The 17648-nt window shown below is 39.3% G+C and overlaps 1 protein-coding gene and 1 pseudogene across 1 annotated transcript in view; both read right to left on the reverse strand.

Moving 5' to 3' along the window:
- The window catches only part of LOC109263235 (striatin-4-like), a 33754-nt pseudogene extending 17085 nt beyond the window's left edge, over positions 1-16669 (reverse strand).
- SH3BGRL2 (SH3 domain binding glutamate rich protein like 2) overlaps positions 13716-17648 on the reverse strand; it is a 156747-nt gene continuing 152814 nt past the window's right edge. Inside the window, exon 6 of the mRNA XM_019442656.2 lies at positions 13716-16697. Within this exon, the coding sequence (XP_019298201.2) occupies positions 16686-16697 (12 nt within the window). The 3' untranslated portion in view covers positions 13716-16685. The remainder of the gene's footprint in view (positions 16698-17648) is intronic.

The raw sequence follows: 17648 nt of genomic DNA on the forward strand, positions 1-17648 counted from the left end.
ATTCAGTACTGAGTGAATTCAATTATGTACACTATGCAAGTGGAAAGGAGACATGTAAACTGGGGAAGATGACCGTAAACAAATAATGTTAAATGAATGAAGACCATGTATGGGAGGTCCTCCTGCACAGCTAACAACTGGACCGAACCAACTGAAACGAACCGGCACATTAAAAATCTTTCAGATTTATGATGTTTTGGTTATAGGAGGAAATTGTAATAATTGAGTAAAAATAAAGACTCCTTTAATTACTCTCATTTTTAGATTTAATTACTTCTAAAAAAAAACCCACGAAAATTATGGAAACAAAAGTGTAGCTTCAAAATCAAGTTTTAATGAGCTATTCTAGAATAGAAGGTAAAATTAGATATAGTAGTCACCAATGTGTCTGTGAGGATCTGCCATTCACCTACGTACAAGTCTTCCTGTGGGCTTTGATTCCTGAATAGAACAGATCCCCAGAAGCATATATTTTTTGACAACACTAAATAAATTACCATGATAAAAAACATCTCTGTAGCTCATGGACTTTGAAACATTAAGAAAGTACAATAACTTAATGAAACCCACCCCACTTCTAGTGCACTAAAAAATTACACCTAGAGTGAAATACAGAAGAGGAATAGGGGGCCTCACGTATGGAGAGCTTCCAGAATGTTGTATAGCATGTCCGGCCAGCTGAGAAGTTATTAGTGATGCAAGACAATAAACAGGCTTAACTCCATACACTTAATGAGAGAGCACAAAATTGCACACGCTTTCATTGACCACAGTTTAAAATAGTCACCACTGTCTCCATCACTTATTTCCAACTTTCTTCTCTGTTTTCCTTCTGTAAAAATCTCCATAGAGCCTCTAACACCTCTGATCTCCATTTTCTCAATTTTATTTCTTCTTTTTGGGCTCCCTGTGCTTCAATTGGTTTTTATAAGATTTCTGCTGAAGTATTCTCCTTTACAAGTGGCTTGCCTGCTCCCGTAAGAGTCCTTAAAATCATACCTACTACTACAAGTCCACTTGCCCCAACTTATGATTTTTTTCTTTAGTAACTCATTCACTGGTCCTATACTCATTCACTGGTCCTATTCCATTTCTACTATCTCTCAATTTCAGCTATTTTTGCCCACATTTTTTTGGCATATAGATTACTTAAAGAGCTCACCCAAAACTTCCAGAATGTCAGAGCCAAAGGATGTGTTTTAGTGTTTGTTTGACCTTTCTTTGAGACTATTCTCCCTCTCAGCTTTCCATATAATGTTTTCCACTGTTGTTCCTATTTCTTCGGGTGGTCATTCATTTTCTGTTCTCCAGGACTTCCTGAGCCATCTCATCCCAGCCACTGTGCTGTCCAATGGTGAATTTAATCACCTGGGTGTCTCACCACCTCAAACCCAGTGTCCAAAAGCAGCCTCATTATTTCCCCTATTTCAGTTAATTGCATCCACCAACAAAACCAGAAAATGTGGGCGTTACCCTTCGCTTCCTCTCCTCAGCAGCTAATGAGGCCTCTCCATGGCCATGACCCTGGTTCTAGCCCTTATCAACCCTGAATTAACTTTCTAATTCGTCTCCGCCTCTACTCCCCAGATCACCCTTCCCCACAGCCCATCTCACTGCCAACTCTGTGATTTTAAAAATGCAAACAAGACACTTTGACATTCTTGCTTTAAATCTTTCAGTGCCTTCTAGTATCTACAGCAGTGCTTCTCCAACCGCAGTGTAGCTCTGAATCATGCAGGAGTTTGTTCAAATGGGATTTGGACTGGGGTTGGAGTGCGGCAGGCTCCATGTGTTGCTGCTGCTCCTTGGACCACACTTTGAGTAGCAAGAGTTCTACGTTCGAGTCCAAATCCCATAGCCCCTGATAGTCTGGTCCCTGTTTACCATCACAGCTATAATTCCTGACATTGCCAGGAAACACCCATGATGCTACAGTCAGTCACTCCAAACCTTCATTCCACCTTGATCCACTGACCCTCACGGTTTTCTAGCCACATTTCTCATTTCTTTTGTAGGCCAATGAAATAAGCACCAGCTGGGGATTAGTCAATATTCAAAAGATAAAAATCAAATAAAATTTCCATAATAGCAGGGAAATACATGTTTTACAAGCTCTTTAGTGTGAAATGGTTCAATAATATCACATTTGTTTCACATTTCTTAACAATTCACCTTTGGGTCTTTACCATGGTAATCTTTTTTTCTTAATGAAAATCTCACTAAAATTTTCATGAAGCCAGCTGTGAGAGAACAGAACTATATTAAGAGTCTTATGAAAAATATATTATACATCTTACTCTAGATATTGTCTTTTAATATTTTCATCAGATTATCAATTGCTTATCTTCATTCTAGCTTTATAGCTTTTTCTTTTATCATTAGTAGTGGCTAATAAAAAGGTAGATTAAAATACATTTGGCTATTTGATCAGGGTTGAACATAATTTCCTACACCACAGACACGGGGAAGTAATGTTTGTGTGAGAGAAGATCAACCTCCTCTTTCTTAGAGCCCAGAAAAAGTATTATCGTAGGAAGAAGAATCTCTCATAATGTGGTTGAGCCATTAGGTTCAGCCTCATCTCCTGCTGCTTCCAGCAGCACAGACCGACATCTTATTAATCATGGAAACTGCTGAGCTATTTCGTTTCTGTACTTTTGCATATGCTATTTGCTTTGCTTAAAACTCCCTTTCTCACTCCCATAGCTAAGTCTCCCTTTCAGAATTAGGTCAAATGGCACCTGGATTAGGAAGCCTGAACTGATTACCTCAGCTGAGCTAGCCTCTCACTGAGTTACTTACAATAACCACTTGTTTGTCCTGCTGAAAACTCTGATTTATTTGTGCCACCCCCATCCCCACCCCATTAGAGATGGGGTCCTTATATCTCCTGTACCTGGCTGGCACGTGTTCACCTAGAAGATGCTTGTGGTAGGCAGAATAATGCCCTCCTCCTCTCAAAGATGTCCACGTCCCAATCCCCTGAACCTGTGAATGTGTTGCTTTATATTGGCAAAAGGGAATTTGCAAATGAAATTAATAATCATGAAATGGAGAATTTGTTTTAGATTATTATGAGTGGGCCCAATGTAATCACATGGATCCTTTTAAGAAGGAAGAAGGGTCAGAATCAAGGGAGATGTCAGGTGAAAGCAGAGGCCAAGTGATGTAGCCCTGAGCTAAGGCATGCAGGCAGCTTCTAGAAGCTGGAAAAGGCAAGGAAATGGACTTTCTCTTAGAGCCAACAACAGAAAGGAATGCATTCCTACCAACACCTTGATTTTAGCCTATGATAACCCATTTTGGACTTCCGACCTCCTAAACCCCAAGGTACATTTGTCCTCTTTTAAGCCACTAAGTTTGGGTAATTTGCAGTAACAGCAGCAGTAGGAAACTAATACGGTGCTCCATTAATGTTCTTTTACAGAATGCATGAATTAAAAAGTGCCTCAGGGTCTTCTTCTCTGTCCTTGCACTCTTTCCATCTGCTCTTTCTCCCTGAGAAGGCTGCAGATAATGGCCCCTAGGAACTAACCAAGGGTCCTTTTACACCCAGGACTTGTGCTGGCCCAGCTGGGTCAGGGGCTCCCTGCTATATCACTCCACCAAAACGCAAAGTCATGCTTAATTACTTTCTACCACCTACTGGTGCAAGATCCTGTGGTTGGTGCTATGCAAAATCTTACTTTGTCTATAGCTTACTTACTTTTAAATTCCCTAGAACCCTTGGACAATGAATACTGCTATAAGGTAAATTCAAACACAACACCTCTGGTTATCCGCTTCTGCCCTTCCCCAGGTCTCCCCATACTCCCTGCCTGCCCTAAAGGTGCAGGAATGCCTACCTCCTTTGAGATAGCATGTTTCCTGACCCACTTAGGTAACTTTCCAAAATATTGCAGTTTCCCCTTCCCCAGGCCTTCATTTCCAATTTAACATATGTAAATATATGCTGAAAAAGGCTTTTTAAAAGGTAAATTTCCTTTTCACCATTATCCTCACAGGTCTTTTTTTTTTTTTTTTTTTTTTTTTTTTTTTACAGCCAAGTTAGTTAGCATATAGTACAACAATGATTTCAGGAGCAGATTCCAGTGATTCATCCCCTATGTATAACACCCAGCTCACAGGTCTTTGTAAACCACTATGGTGACTACTCTCACTATGGTAAAATTCAAGTCTACTCTGTAACTTGTACTCAGCTGTCAGGCCTCTAGGTGTCGCCACCACCCAAGTCCTGCTGAAAGGTGCCTGGCCCTGTATATATACATACTAAGCATGTAGTAGTTTTTCAAGATGATCTAGGGAAAAAAAACCCACAAAACGTGTGCATGTGTGTGTGTGTGTGTCTGTGTCTGTGTGTATGTATGTATATTTCATTCTGGCTCTAGTTTTCTGTGCAGAATTCAAACTAAGAGAATAAATGATACATGTGGCTACTTTTTAATTTTATTCTTTTGCTCTATTTGCCACAGCAGCACTGGAACATGCTGGATTTTGTCTGAATCTCAGGATATTTATTAAAGGTGCTCCCAGTTCCATAAACACACAAAGAAATTGTTTTTCTTGTACAACATTGTTTTAATGTTTTCCCTTCCTTTAAATTTGCATACAGTTTTGGAGACTCCTGTGACTTGATTTGACTTTCAAAGCGACTGGAAGGCAGAAAGCACATGGAAGAGTGGATGCATTTAGCTTTCTGGAAATACTCTGAAAGTTCACTAGTCACTAATACTAGTTCTTCCCCATTCTGAACGGTTCTTCCCCATTCTGAAATTTTGCAACTTGTAAATGTATGGTATTTTAAATTTGAAATAAGAATTCTGGGAAGGAGAATTTAGAAGGGTTCAGAAAGATTGAAACCCTGACCTCCAGTACTGTTTCTTTCTGATTTTATAGTTCCCCCCCCCCATATTGGCAGAATCCAGAAGATTTATCTGTCTTGACAGACTTTTACAGAAATTGTCCGTTCAGTTCTGTTTTCTTTTTTATTTTATTTATTTTTGAGAGAGACAGAATGTGAGCAGGGGAGAGGCAGAGAGAGGGGGAGACACAGAATCTGAAGCAGGCTCCAGGCTCTGAGCTGTCAGCACAGAGCCCAATGTGGGGCTCGAACCCATGGACCGCGAGACCATTACATGAGCTGAAGTCAGACGGTTAACCGACTGAGCCACCCAGGGGCCCCCCACATTTCCTCCTTATGCCAGAATCACCTCCTCTGTTCATGTGCCCTTATTTGTGCCATGGGACTGCCACCACTTCTGCTATTCTATTTGTCGCTCTCTCCCTACAATTCTTGTTCCTGACTTTGTAATGATTGCAGCTTACTTTTGATGCCTGTTAGAGGTCACAGTTCATAGGCTAGGCCAAGACTTAAATCGAATCACTGGAAAGAACATTCTGTCTAAAGATACTTCTTGCCTCTTGTTTCTTTAGGCTAAGATTTAGTAGGACTAAAAATTGAGACAAATCTGCACTGAGATATATATGGATGGATGTGTATACATATAAAAAAAACCACACACACAAAGAAAAGGAGAGGTTTCCAAATCTTGCATTTAATATTTATATAGGCATTTTCTGAAAGCTTTGAATCTAACCGAAGCTACCGGTTAGGCAAAGAACTTTGACTATAATGAACGTTATTGTAAGACAAGAGAACATGCTGTTTTTATCATCCACCCACTTGCTCTCCCCAAGAAAAATACTGAACAGCAGTTAGCTCATTTCAAGGGCTATATCTAGTTACTGCTAAACTGGCAGACTTCTGCCAGGCTTCTAAAAGCAATTCGTATTGATTTCTGACTTTAGGGCTAAAATTAATAAGGAGCCCAGGAAGTCCAGGGTTTTTTCTTGAACAGAGAAACAACCCAAAGGTTATGTTAGTGACTGAATTTGCTGTGCTAGTTAGGGATTTAAAAAAAAAAAAAAAGTATGTATATAAAAGAACATCAATCACATTGGAAAAATGGGTAGTTATAATAAAAGTGTGTTTTTGGTATGTTTTTATTGCAAGCCAGCAGTGACCCTTCCATTTGCCTATTAGAGAGATTAGAATGTTTTGTTAACTAATGCTTTTGTAAAATAATAGTCCCAAACCTCTCTGGCATATGTATTCATGAATGACAACATCGGGTTTGTGGGGTGAGTATAATTACTTCCTAGAACTAAGACCAATGTTACTAATGATTTACAGACATTTGTAAATTCTGTACCATACAACCCAATAATTAAAAGGGTTTAGAGTCTCTCCAGTGTGGCTCCTGATCGCTGCAGAAATTCTTTCTACAGGTGGGCTTGGTCATACAATGACATCAACACTGTAAGCTCCTAATATGACAGAGCCACACTGGAAGCTGCTTTTATTTTCCCAGCCAAGTCCAGAACGGTGTTGGTACTCTGAATACCTATTCATTATTCTTGATTTAGTATATATGTCTCGATGACACACAAATCCCTCAAATACTGATGAGAAAATCAACACAGAAAACAGGGGCCAGCCAACATTCCAGCAGCAAGACTGGAGATGCAGGTAAGGAACAGAGTGTCCTGGACCAGCTGTCTTTTGAAGCCAATTACTTTCTCAGAAAAATTAATTTTTCTTTCACTTCTAGCTCACGTAAAAGTTAATAAAGGAAGGATATCTGGCAGGATCATCTATCTCTCCATCTACCCACCTGCTTAATCACTAGCCACCATGAAATGAGTCTGGGAATGTACATAACCATTGGATTTAATTGGACCCGGCATGTACTATTTCCTAATAACCTTCTGCCTTGTCTCCCATTAGAAGTGAGATCTTTTAGGGTGAGTGAATAGGTCAGACCTTACAGAAAAGTTTTTCAATTTTCTGTTTGCCACAGGAGTAAATTAAAAGCAAAAAGAGAAAGAGCCAATAGCTAGCTATGTGCTTTAGGGGAGTACTGGGTTCTGGGTATTTATTGTTGAGGAATTAAAGAGAAATTCTACTTCGAGGCTAAGACCAATGTTCTAAACACAGATTGGTGCATATCCTCCGATAACTGGTTACATGAAGAGTCCTTTCTAGGACGTTTAAGCACATATTTCAGCTTCATGCTTTTTTCTTTAAATAATATTTCATTTTCAGCAGCTTTATAAAACTGAGAGCCACAAAGTAAGGATGACTAGAAGTCATGGTTACATCCTGAGATCTGCATCTTCCTCTAACATTTATATTTGTGACATGACAGCAGCTTACTTAACAACTGAGTTGCCAACTTCCCACAATGAAGTTTTGGATACTTGACAGCAAGCCATCAGTATTGCTTGTAATGCAAATTTTCACTTAAACTGCCTAAACTTCACAAAACACTGATAATCCTTTTGCTCTTACTGAACATGGCTAATTCCAGATGGGAAGGCACTACGAGAATTCTTCTATGATACGTGCCAGGTATCAGCTTATCATGCCTTACCTCCAAATTCACCCTCCACCACATGCTAATAGTGGACAGAATTCCTTTAAGCAGGTGTCGCTCACGAGTGGGATGTGAAGCTTTCTCAGTTGGAGGGTGAGGGAGGGACACCACAGGAGGAAGGCGGCTCTCCTGTGTGGTTGCTGCATAGTGGGTCACTGGTGTGGGTCCGATAGTGCTGCCTTAACTCAAGGCATGTGGCCCCAGAGCACATGGCCCCACATCGACCCTGAGCTCTGGCCTGGCAATAACCTCCCTGCAGCCCCCTGACATGGACACGCTCCAGGTCTTCTGTCTGCATTGGCATCTCCACTCCCTCTGCAAGCACACATGCCTCGCCATAACTCGAGGTAGCTTCCTGTTGCGTGGTGACTGTAGACTTGGGGAAACCAGTGAACCTCTGTGCCCTCTAGTGAGCTGCAAATATAACTTCTCCAAGGTGCTCTGAGGCCCAGCTTCTCTTCCGAGTTTGTCCTTCCTTGGGTATTCTCCCTAAGCCACAGGGTATGATATGCTTTCCTTGTATCTGATAGTCACTCCTTTATCACTGTTTGGTGTTTCTTTATATTTAACTTCCTGTTTAAATAACCATGTGGTGTTTATCTCCTGGTTGGTAACGGACTGATAAAACACATTTTACTTAGCAACTGGTAACTGTCAGCAGAAAGGACACAAAGAATAGAAGTTACTAGTGATACAATAAGAAAACTAGACTTTTCAGTTCATGGCCATGTTTTTAATTACCAAATAGACTAAACACATACTAAAATAGACTAAAACACATACTAATAAGCCATGTATTTTATTTGACTGTAAGGACAGGTTTTATATAACAAATTTATTTATACAAGTTAAAAAGGACATACACTAATTCCTCTCTCTCTCTTTTTTATAATTCCTCTGTCTTAATAAACCTGACCCAAATCAAATGGTATACAGTAAAAAACACTGGGGCGTCTGGATGGCTCAGTGGGTTAAGCATCCGACTTCAGCTCAGGTCACGATCTCACAGTTTGTGAGTTCCAGCCCAGCATCAGACTCTGCTTGTCAGTGCAGAGCCTGCTTTGGATCCTCTGTCTCCTCTCTCTGCCCCTCCCCCACTCATGCTCTCTTTCTCTCTCAAAAATAAACATTAAAAAAATAAATATAAATAAAAATAAAAATAAATAAAAACACCAAGAAAAGCAACTTCCGAGATACTAAACAGTGAACATTTACAAAGAGTTACAAAGAATACCACACTTTCATTATCATGCAAACGTAAACACTGAGTCTCATCAAACTCACACACTGGTCTTAATACAGGATTAGAGACAACGGATCTGGTTTTTATAACATCGTATTTGGGCTTAACTGGTGGCTGGTAGTTATATCAGTGAGATACCCTCACTGAAACAGGAAAGTGCTATTCTCTCCTTTCTCAGATGTTTACCAGGCGAAAGATACAAGCTGACGTACCAATTAAAACAACAACAACAACAACAACAACAAAATGACTTCCTAGCACACAGAGTTCTTGGGCTTTGGCTGGACAGCTTATTTGGTGACTCTTAGTTCAACACAAATCATGCAAAGGATACTCTTCCAATCAGCAAAAAATTAGCATGTAAATTAGAACTATACTGAAAATATTACCCAATGAAAGGTTATTTGCAATGAGAATGCAATAAACAGTTTTCAGCAATGGTGAAAACACTGGGGAAAAACAGACCTTCACCAACATTTGAAATCTATTTTCTGCTAAAATTACCCATTTTCAGGAAGACAGCCAATTCTTTAGGTAGATACCACTTCCACCCAAATTCTGCTATCGCAACTTGTCATTTTGCCTGCATATCCATCTAATTCCAGTAGTACCTCTGTCCACCCTCCCTGTAGATGTTTACGTTTTGGGGTTCTAGAGGACTGAGTCCTTATGGAATCGTCTCAGAGGTACCCTGGTCCCTAAATGAGTTAATGATAGGGAACAAGTTTCCAGTTGTCATTCAGCAACCACCCACAAGTCTGGATGCTGTAGTCATTTCACCTGCCAAATATGTAACTGTTAAAATTCTGTTTGCCCAGTCACCTCATGACGAGGCTGGGAAATCTGTCAATATTCAGTTTATCATTTATGATTGCCATAGTGTAATAATAAACACTTACTAGGCGTGTAGCATAGTACAGTGAGGGAAGCTGCAGCTGGAGTCCCTCCTGGGGAGTAAAAATATTGCTGTCGTCATCACTTCTGCTACCCATACCAGTTGGCCATATCTGTGGCCAGGAGCAGATTGTTTAAGAGTGGTTTACCACTAAAGATAGGCAGGGAGAGAAAAAACGGTAAGTCTGGTCTAGGATAACAGAATCAATGCCAAATTACTGGTCTTTTTGCCCCAGCTGTTGATCTCAGAGTCATCTTAGAATCTAGTTATAGGCCATCCCAGAGCCCAGAATCTGTATTTCAACCTAGTGATGTGATCAGTACATGGAATGAAATGGACTGATAATGGAGAAAAATACTATCCCAATTTAACAGACTTGGGATAATAACATCAATAAGCTAAATCAAATTAACATGAAAAATGTTATCTATAATGCATCTCAGACAAATTATGGAGTTATTCCATCCATCCTCAAAGGATAAATCCTACATAGGTATGGTAGTTCAGGAGAATGACAAATAATGAGCCCCAAGGCAACACACAAAGCAGCTACATGAAACACAGTTGGCATCTCTTGACTTGCAAATCTTAACAACTGTCACCATCAATTATTTCAATAACAAATAATACAGGTTTTCTCCAAAAATTATCTTGCTAAGAGTAGAAACAAGAAAATGGTTTCAAACCCTGGGCAAAGAAAGGCAGATCTTTTTCCTTAATACTCCCATTCTGTTTTAACCTTTGGCAATGAGCCCAGAAAGAAACTTTCAAAAAGCAGATTATCCATATATTCTTATGAGCTCAAATGAGTTTTACAGATACAGACAGTTAACATTTTAGGTAAACTAGGATAAAATCCTACTGATATTCATCACTGTTTTGCAGATTATAGATGCATCTGTATGGTTCATTAAATTCCCTCTTAAGAAAAAACACACACACACACAAACCACCATGCCTTCGTTCACATATGTGAACCAATTCAATATGAGACACCAACTTCGTAAGACAATAAACGAACAAGAGGTTGGATACACAGAGAGATGCCCCCATATTACAACACACACAGATTACTCCTCTTCACTACGAAAGTGCTTTAAGCTAGAAGGGCAAAAAAGCAAAATGAGAAAAACATTTCTCTTGGCAGAAGGATTAGAAAATTCTATTCCAAAAGATGTTCACATTTTCTTTCGTTTTACAAACGAAGGAAGGAGATATTTTGCCAAAACCCCAAAAACCTTTTAAAGATTTTGTAAATTCTATTGTAAATTCAGGTAAAGAGGCTGGTACAGAACAGTACTGTCCAATAGAACTATAACGCAAGCCATACATGTAATTGAACATTTTATAGTGGCCACCTTAAGAAAAAGGTGAAATTAATTTTAATATTTAATTTAACCCCAAATATCCAAAATATTATCATTTAAAAATGTAATCAATCTAAAACTATGATAGTTTACATTCTTTTTTTCATACTAAGTCTTCTAGTATGCCCGGGTCCTTAGTCTATTAAAAATGCTATCTACTGGTCAGCAGAAGCCTCAGAAGACAAGACTGCATCGTAATTTCTTGTTCTTAATACCCACCAGTTTATACACACAAAAACAAGATATACAGACAACACACTGGGTTATATTCACAGGATACAGATCTATCTCATTCAGCTTAAGGATTATTTAATTATGAGTACAGGTTTGAAAACAATCTCCTGTGACTTAAATAAACCTTTCTAATGTCCTTTTAAGTATAACATCATTTTGGCCTAGTGTTAAGTCTCTATATGTTGGTATACCAAGGAACTGTGCATATATAAATATGCAGTCTATATAAAGATTTCCTTTTGATAAAATCTTGTAGCAGAAAACCAAATATGACATTAATTTCCTACCAAATAACTAGAATTGATGAGCCTTAAAATAGCTTCAGAGAAAGAACCCTCCTAGAGCATAATAGTGGTTTCCAAGGTATGTCTTCTCTTGGCTAATATGTTGACAAGCTGAAAATTAGCACACAATCAGAACACAAAATATATACATTTAGCTTTATTTTTTCCAAATAGAATAAAATTTCACATGCTTTTCATACTTCTGTAAATAGCTTCAGAAGATTTTTCTACTCTAAATATAGTTTCTCTTTACTTTAATAGTTAAGTGTTAACTGATAAAAGGTAAGTATAAAGAACTTTTAAAAACAATTAAAAACAACACAATAGGAAAAAGGGTAAGAGACATGAAGAAGAATTTCCAAATTCCTACTTAGGAATTACCATAATAAAACATGTTCAGCTTATTAGTAATCAAACATGTGCAAAATGAAACCACAATGAGATACCATTTTACACTTTTCGGCTTGTCAAAAATTTGATTCTGATGATCCCAAACACTGGCAATAATCTTGAATACTGAAAATTCTAGGATACCAGTGAAAGTGTAAGTTGGTACCATGACCTTGGCAAACAATTTGGCCTTATCTATTAGAGTTGATAATGTGCTTTATTGTACGACACAGCAATTCTACTCAAGGTAATACATTCACTCTTGGGTATGTGCACCAGAAGTCATAAAAAAAGAATGCTCCACTGCCTTTTTCTTTTTCAAAGAAAGATGTAGTTCAATATCCAGCAACAGGAGAAGGGAAAAATTTTGATATAGTCATACAATGAAGTAATACATAGCAGTGAAAATAAACAGGATACTTGTTACAAAATGATAATGCCCAATTGCAATGAACGTACAAATGACAGAAGAATACAGTTTAATGCCATTTATTATTTAAAGGTATATACATGTAGGTAAAATGATAAAGGACAGAAAGGCTATGATCAACAGAGCTCGGGACAGGGGACCCACTCTCAAAACAGGGATGGGATAGGGACAGAGAAGAGCACACAGTGCCTCAAAGGAGAGGCAATGAGCTGGTGGCAGGCACACATGGGTTTTTTTATTACTCTTTATGTTTGTGTTTGTGTGTGTGTGTGTGTGTGTGTGTGTGTGTGTGTGTATTCCATTGCAGGAAACAATTTTTAAACCGGAAAGCATTCTAACAAAAAAATTGCACGTAATGTTTCAGAAGACAAACTGTCATCTGGAGCGCCATAAACTGACCTTGACTCTATCATTCACCACTTGTAGTAACCGCTGCTCTTGCTTCTCTGTTTCTCTCCTCCTTCAGGATGGAGACAGATAGTGCCACCCAGACAGCGCCCATTACATTCCAGGGGCTCAGCAAATGCTGATTGAAAGAATGACCAAACTAACCTGACCTGCATTTCTAGAAAGACCAGGGAAACTGAAATGTGGGCTACAAGTGGGCAGTGATTACTTGGCTTATTTGTTTTCACAATTTAGCACATTTCCTGCAAACTGACAGCCTGTTGTCTTTTATCTTCTCCTTCACCCTCCTTCTGTCTTGGTGTTTAAGGTTTGAAATAGCTCAGAGATGAGATCAGCCTCAGACTCTGCCTTCAGAATGCTTTCTTCTGCTTTCAGAGAGGGCTGTATCAGAGGGGGCCGTGCTATTTAAGGGTTGCAGCAACACTGTACTTGGTTTTTTGCACCCAATTAAGGGAACAAATCCACCAATCCAGCTTCAGTGTATTCAGGAAACCACAGTCATCTGTTGGAACCAACCAAGGGAGCAAGAGATTTAATGCCGTCCTGGGTCACTGTCGGAGATGATTCTGTGATCACCTCCCAACACAAACACACAGAGGACCACAAACATGAATGTCTCCTCAAATGGTCAGATGATCCATCTGCATTTTCCCAAGTAACCCACAGCATTCAGGTATGAGATTCACAAATGGGGGTAGAAATATAGCATCCCAACTAAACAGGAAGTCTTCAACCAAATACAGAACTAAAATTAGAAAAGGTATAAGAAATGCTAGGGAAGGGGTGCCTGGGTGGCTCAGTCGGTGGAGCGTCCAACTTTGGCTCAGGTCATGAACTCATGGTTCATGAGTTCAAGCTCTGCATCCCATCAGGCTCTGTGCTGACAGCTCAGAGCCTGGAGCCTGCTTCTGTGTCTCCCTCTCTCTCTGCCCTTCCCCCACTCGCTCTCTCTCTCTCTCTCTCTCTCTCTCAAAAAATGAATAAACATTTAAAAAATGGTAGGGAATAAACACTCCATTTTCAGAATACATGTTTCCTGGAATTTATTCCTTTTTAATGCTGAATATAAAATCTGAGATTTCACCAATGCCTTTACAGACAAACACATACACATTGAAATCTAAAAACAATAATTATGCAGATCAAAGTAGGCCCTGACACTTAAGAAAAGCTGTTAAATGAAAAGCATTTCTAGAAAAAGCAAAATGCTATGTAGCAAAATCAAATTAAAATAAAAAAACAGAAAGAGGCTTTGGTACCTTTAAATAACAGAGGACAAAAATAAGTTTAGTTCATTATTAAATTCATGTAATATAAAAACATCTAGTGTTTGAAGGAATCTATAAAACAGAAACAAATCTAAAATGTATCAGAGCCTGAGAGAAAAAAATCTTCCTTTTATCCTCTTTGATTTTAATAGAACACCAGAATTTGGAAGAATTTATTTTCCCAACTAAATTTTCTTTTGGTCTGCATATACCTAGCAGGATGGCACTCTGTATTTGATCTAATTTTAAAATGGCATTTTATTTTTAGCAGCACATTTCCTTTGTCCCAATAAGCCTACTACAGGAAATAAAAATTCTGTCTTGAAATGCCTGTGATACTACATCTATGTCTACAATATTCCCACCTAGTTCTTTCCTAGGTTTTCAAGACTGTGAATATTCAAATCTAAAGGCAGTTAAAGAAGGGAACAAGAATCATTACATGTTTGGAATTTAGCTGGTAAAACAGTACAAGTAAAGAAACAATATTCTCTGAATACAATGTGGTCCCAGAGGGCAATACGTCATTACTCTGCAGAGCCCGAGTATTGCGGTAAATGCCATACCGTGTGCTTTTACCTCACTCACTACAAGTACAATACCAGCCAGGACTGGTCTCTCCTAGTTCTGTGCGGATTAAAAAAAAAAAAAAAAAAAAGGCGGGGTGAGCGTTAGATGATGTGTAACTGGTAGCAATTTAGCACTACTATCCATCTAGTCCGTTCGGGAGAGCCATTCTGGTCCTACTGTGACCACCGTAATTCAAAAGTTTCAAGATGAACAAACGTGAGTAGCTGTCTTAGTCTAGCAAATATCATGTTGATCCCACAACCCCAGAATTTCCCTCAATCTTACCAAGTTGGTTCTTAGCACTCACTGGGAAGAGAAGACTAATGTAAGTTAGCTCACTGTAGCATTAAACTTTGAAAATTGTTGATATCTGAAAATGAAAGTCTAGGTCTTATCAGAAGACTCATTTACTCAAACACAGTATCCAGTTGAAAAAAAAGTTTCCTGGATAGTCCCTGGGATTTAGCAAACGGAATATGACCTGGAACTTGTTTAATAATGCCAACTAAACAGTAATACCCATAATTTCACAACAGCTTTCCTTGGAGAGAAAATCGTGGATCATGTATTTGTTCTAGTCAAGTAGAAATCTGTGTCATGCTTTTCTTCTGGTTGTAGTCCTGGGCTGCAAATCTCAGGCTGGGATTTCAGCTTTAGCATTCAACAAGTCCTTTAGAGTAGTCCACATTTAGTTAGTTGGAGGATGAAACAACACATGTGACAGGGCTTTCTTCTATTCTTTCAATTTCTTACATCCTGCTCAGAATCTGACCAACAAGTCCTGCATTGGGATGCTTAGAACAGCAGGATATTTTAGGCAGCCCTCTTGGAATTTATCCTATTTAAGACTGCTTATGTTTGGCAATTAAAAACTCTAAAGACTGTAAGCAGGGATAAGGATGGAGAAAAGCAGCCTCTGCCCTAACGGAGCCAGACATGTTCAGCATCCACTCCAAAGGGAGTAGAGATTTTACATGCCACGTACAATTCAGAGCTACTCTCTGACAGCCTCTTTCTCATATACACTGAAAGCCCACTGGAAGCCATATATGGAATGAGAACATGTATCTACATTACTCTGAAAAATCTGGGACCGTACATTGGTCAGATATGTGAGCAAAGCTAGAGGTTCAATGAAAAGCAACACAGGAAAAAAATTGTACCACAATATTAGTATCTTTTAGTAAACCTCATCAAGGGTTCACAAAATATATCCAACCAAGATCTTCCTTTTCTCAAAAAAATATAATCCATTCACAAAATAGAATAAGCAGCTATTAGGGAAGCTGCATTTAAAAATATGCTATTTATGCATAAATAAGTTGCTAGAGCTGAAAATCCCTTCAGATAGGAGTCAGGTAATTTCCCTATAAATTTACTATCTAATTAATTTGTACACCTTCTAAAATATACCTTTTAAGCTGTCTTATATATTTAAATGAAATTTTTCTCTTGCAAGAGATAAGCCTATCTTTTACAAAATAGCAACTATTTTTATCCCTGTAACTCGGTCCCGATCACACATTGTTGCAGCAGTGATTTTTGGAAACATTTGTAGGAATTTGGAGGATTTATGGAAATAAGAGTGTCCATCACCAAAGGCGGCCAGAACATCTAACTTTTTCTATAGGTGCTATTACAAAGCACCAGAATCGTGACATTTGTGATTTTGCAGCAAATTTTTCAGCTCTTTGTCAACCAGCAAATCTTTCTTTCTGATCAAAAGATTTCTAATAGCCTGACAAACTAATTTCGAGGATACAATCCAGGCAGCTTAAAGAGAGGCCAGTCTGAGCAATACTGGCATCAAATACAGCCCGGGGCAGATCCAACATTTTCTCTCCAGTGGTCCCACCCACTTATTTTTCAGTCATTAAGGAAGCACACCTGTAACAGGTAAAATCTAGTACCTCCAGGTGAATGAGGCAGCTGCAGGCAATTCTGAAAATAACAAAAAACCCACCACAGTCCTGATTTGGTTTTAAGCAATCATGCAATCCCCCATTATACCCATGTCTTCCTAAAACACCTCTCCATGGCAAGCAAAGTTACTGATGATGCATGTGGCTTTAGTCACAGTGATGCATTAGGTAAGCAGGTGTGTGCTGAGTACCAGGGGGTGCTCCAAAATGCATCTCCGTCATCTTCCACTTGTCTTCTCTAAGATTCTGTCTATTTATTAAAAAAAGAAAGAAAAAAGTCAGTTATTGCATTGGGTTGACAAGAAAATTCACCCTGGCAATGACATTTTAAATGTCAGGAATGGCGATGTTGGAAATCATAATAATCACCCCCATGTGATTGAGGAATGCAAATCCTAGGATTCAGGATCAGCACAGATTTATGATATCCCACCGACCTTCCACATATAAAAGTGGTAAGAAGCCACATGTTTCCAGAGACTGCCGAGACTGCTCTCAGAGGCACTGTTCCACTCGTACCCAGGTGAGTGGGGCGTGCATGGGTCCTCCACTCAGGGGGCCTGCAGAGGGCGACCATAGCTGAAGAACAGCACCAGCATGGCCAAAATATGCTGCCACCCCAACTCCCCAAGTGCCACCTCTGGCCCTCCCCCCGTGACAGCTCCATGTTTCAACCATAACACAGACACCTGGCATAAGGTGGCTTCCGAGACCTGCTCTAGGGAGCTGGGGCTGCTCAGTGCCCAGGATTTAGTAGTTATGACATATTTTGAGGATCACCCCTGAATAGCAGGGATCCCAAAGCAGAAACTTCTCCAGGCCCTGCCTTGAGTCTATTTAAACAACAAACCTGATGGTGTTCTACCTGAAAATTATTGGTGAAAGGGCCTCCTTTTCTCCTAGGTACCATCTTAAGAAGTTGTGAATGTTCTTTTCCTATCATCTCTCTTCTCTGTCACTGTGTAAAAGCAATCACAGATGCTAACGGTGTTTTTATATGTTCCTTGGCAGGCTTTCTAGCCCTATTGTTTATGTACATATACTGCAGAGAGGGTAGGGAAGGAAAGGAGAAAAGAGGGCTTCCACCTTTTAGTACATTCTACCTGTGAATGCTCTGTATAGGCCTTTGAGTGTGGATTGTGGACTGAGTGTGTACTACTATCAAGAAAAAAAAGGGGGGGGGGGCGCCTGGGTGGCTTAA

Source organism: Panthera pardus, unplaced genomic scaffold (genome assembly GCF_024362965.1).
Source record: "Panthera pardus isolate Hobbes unplaced genomic scaffold, ASM2436296v1 HiC_scaffold_17, whole genome shotgun sequence".
Lineage (NCBI taxonomy): Eukaryota > Metazoa > Chordata > Mammalia > Carnivora > Felidae > Panthera > Panthera pardus.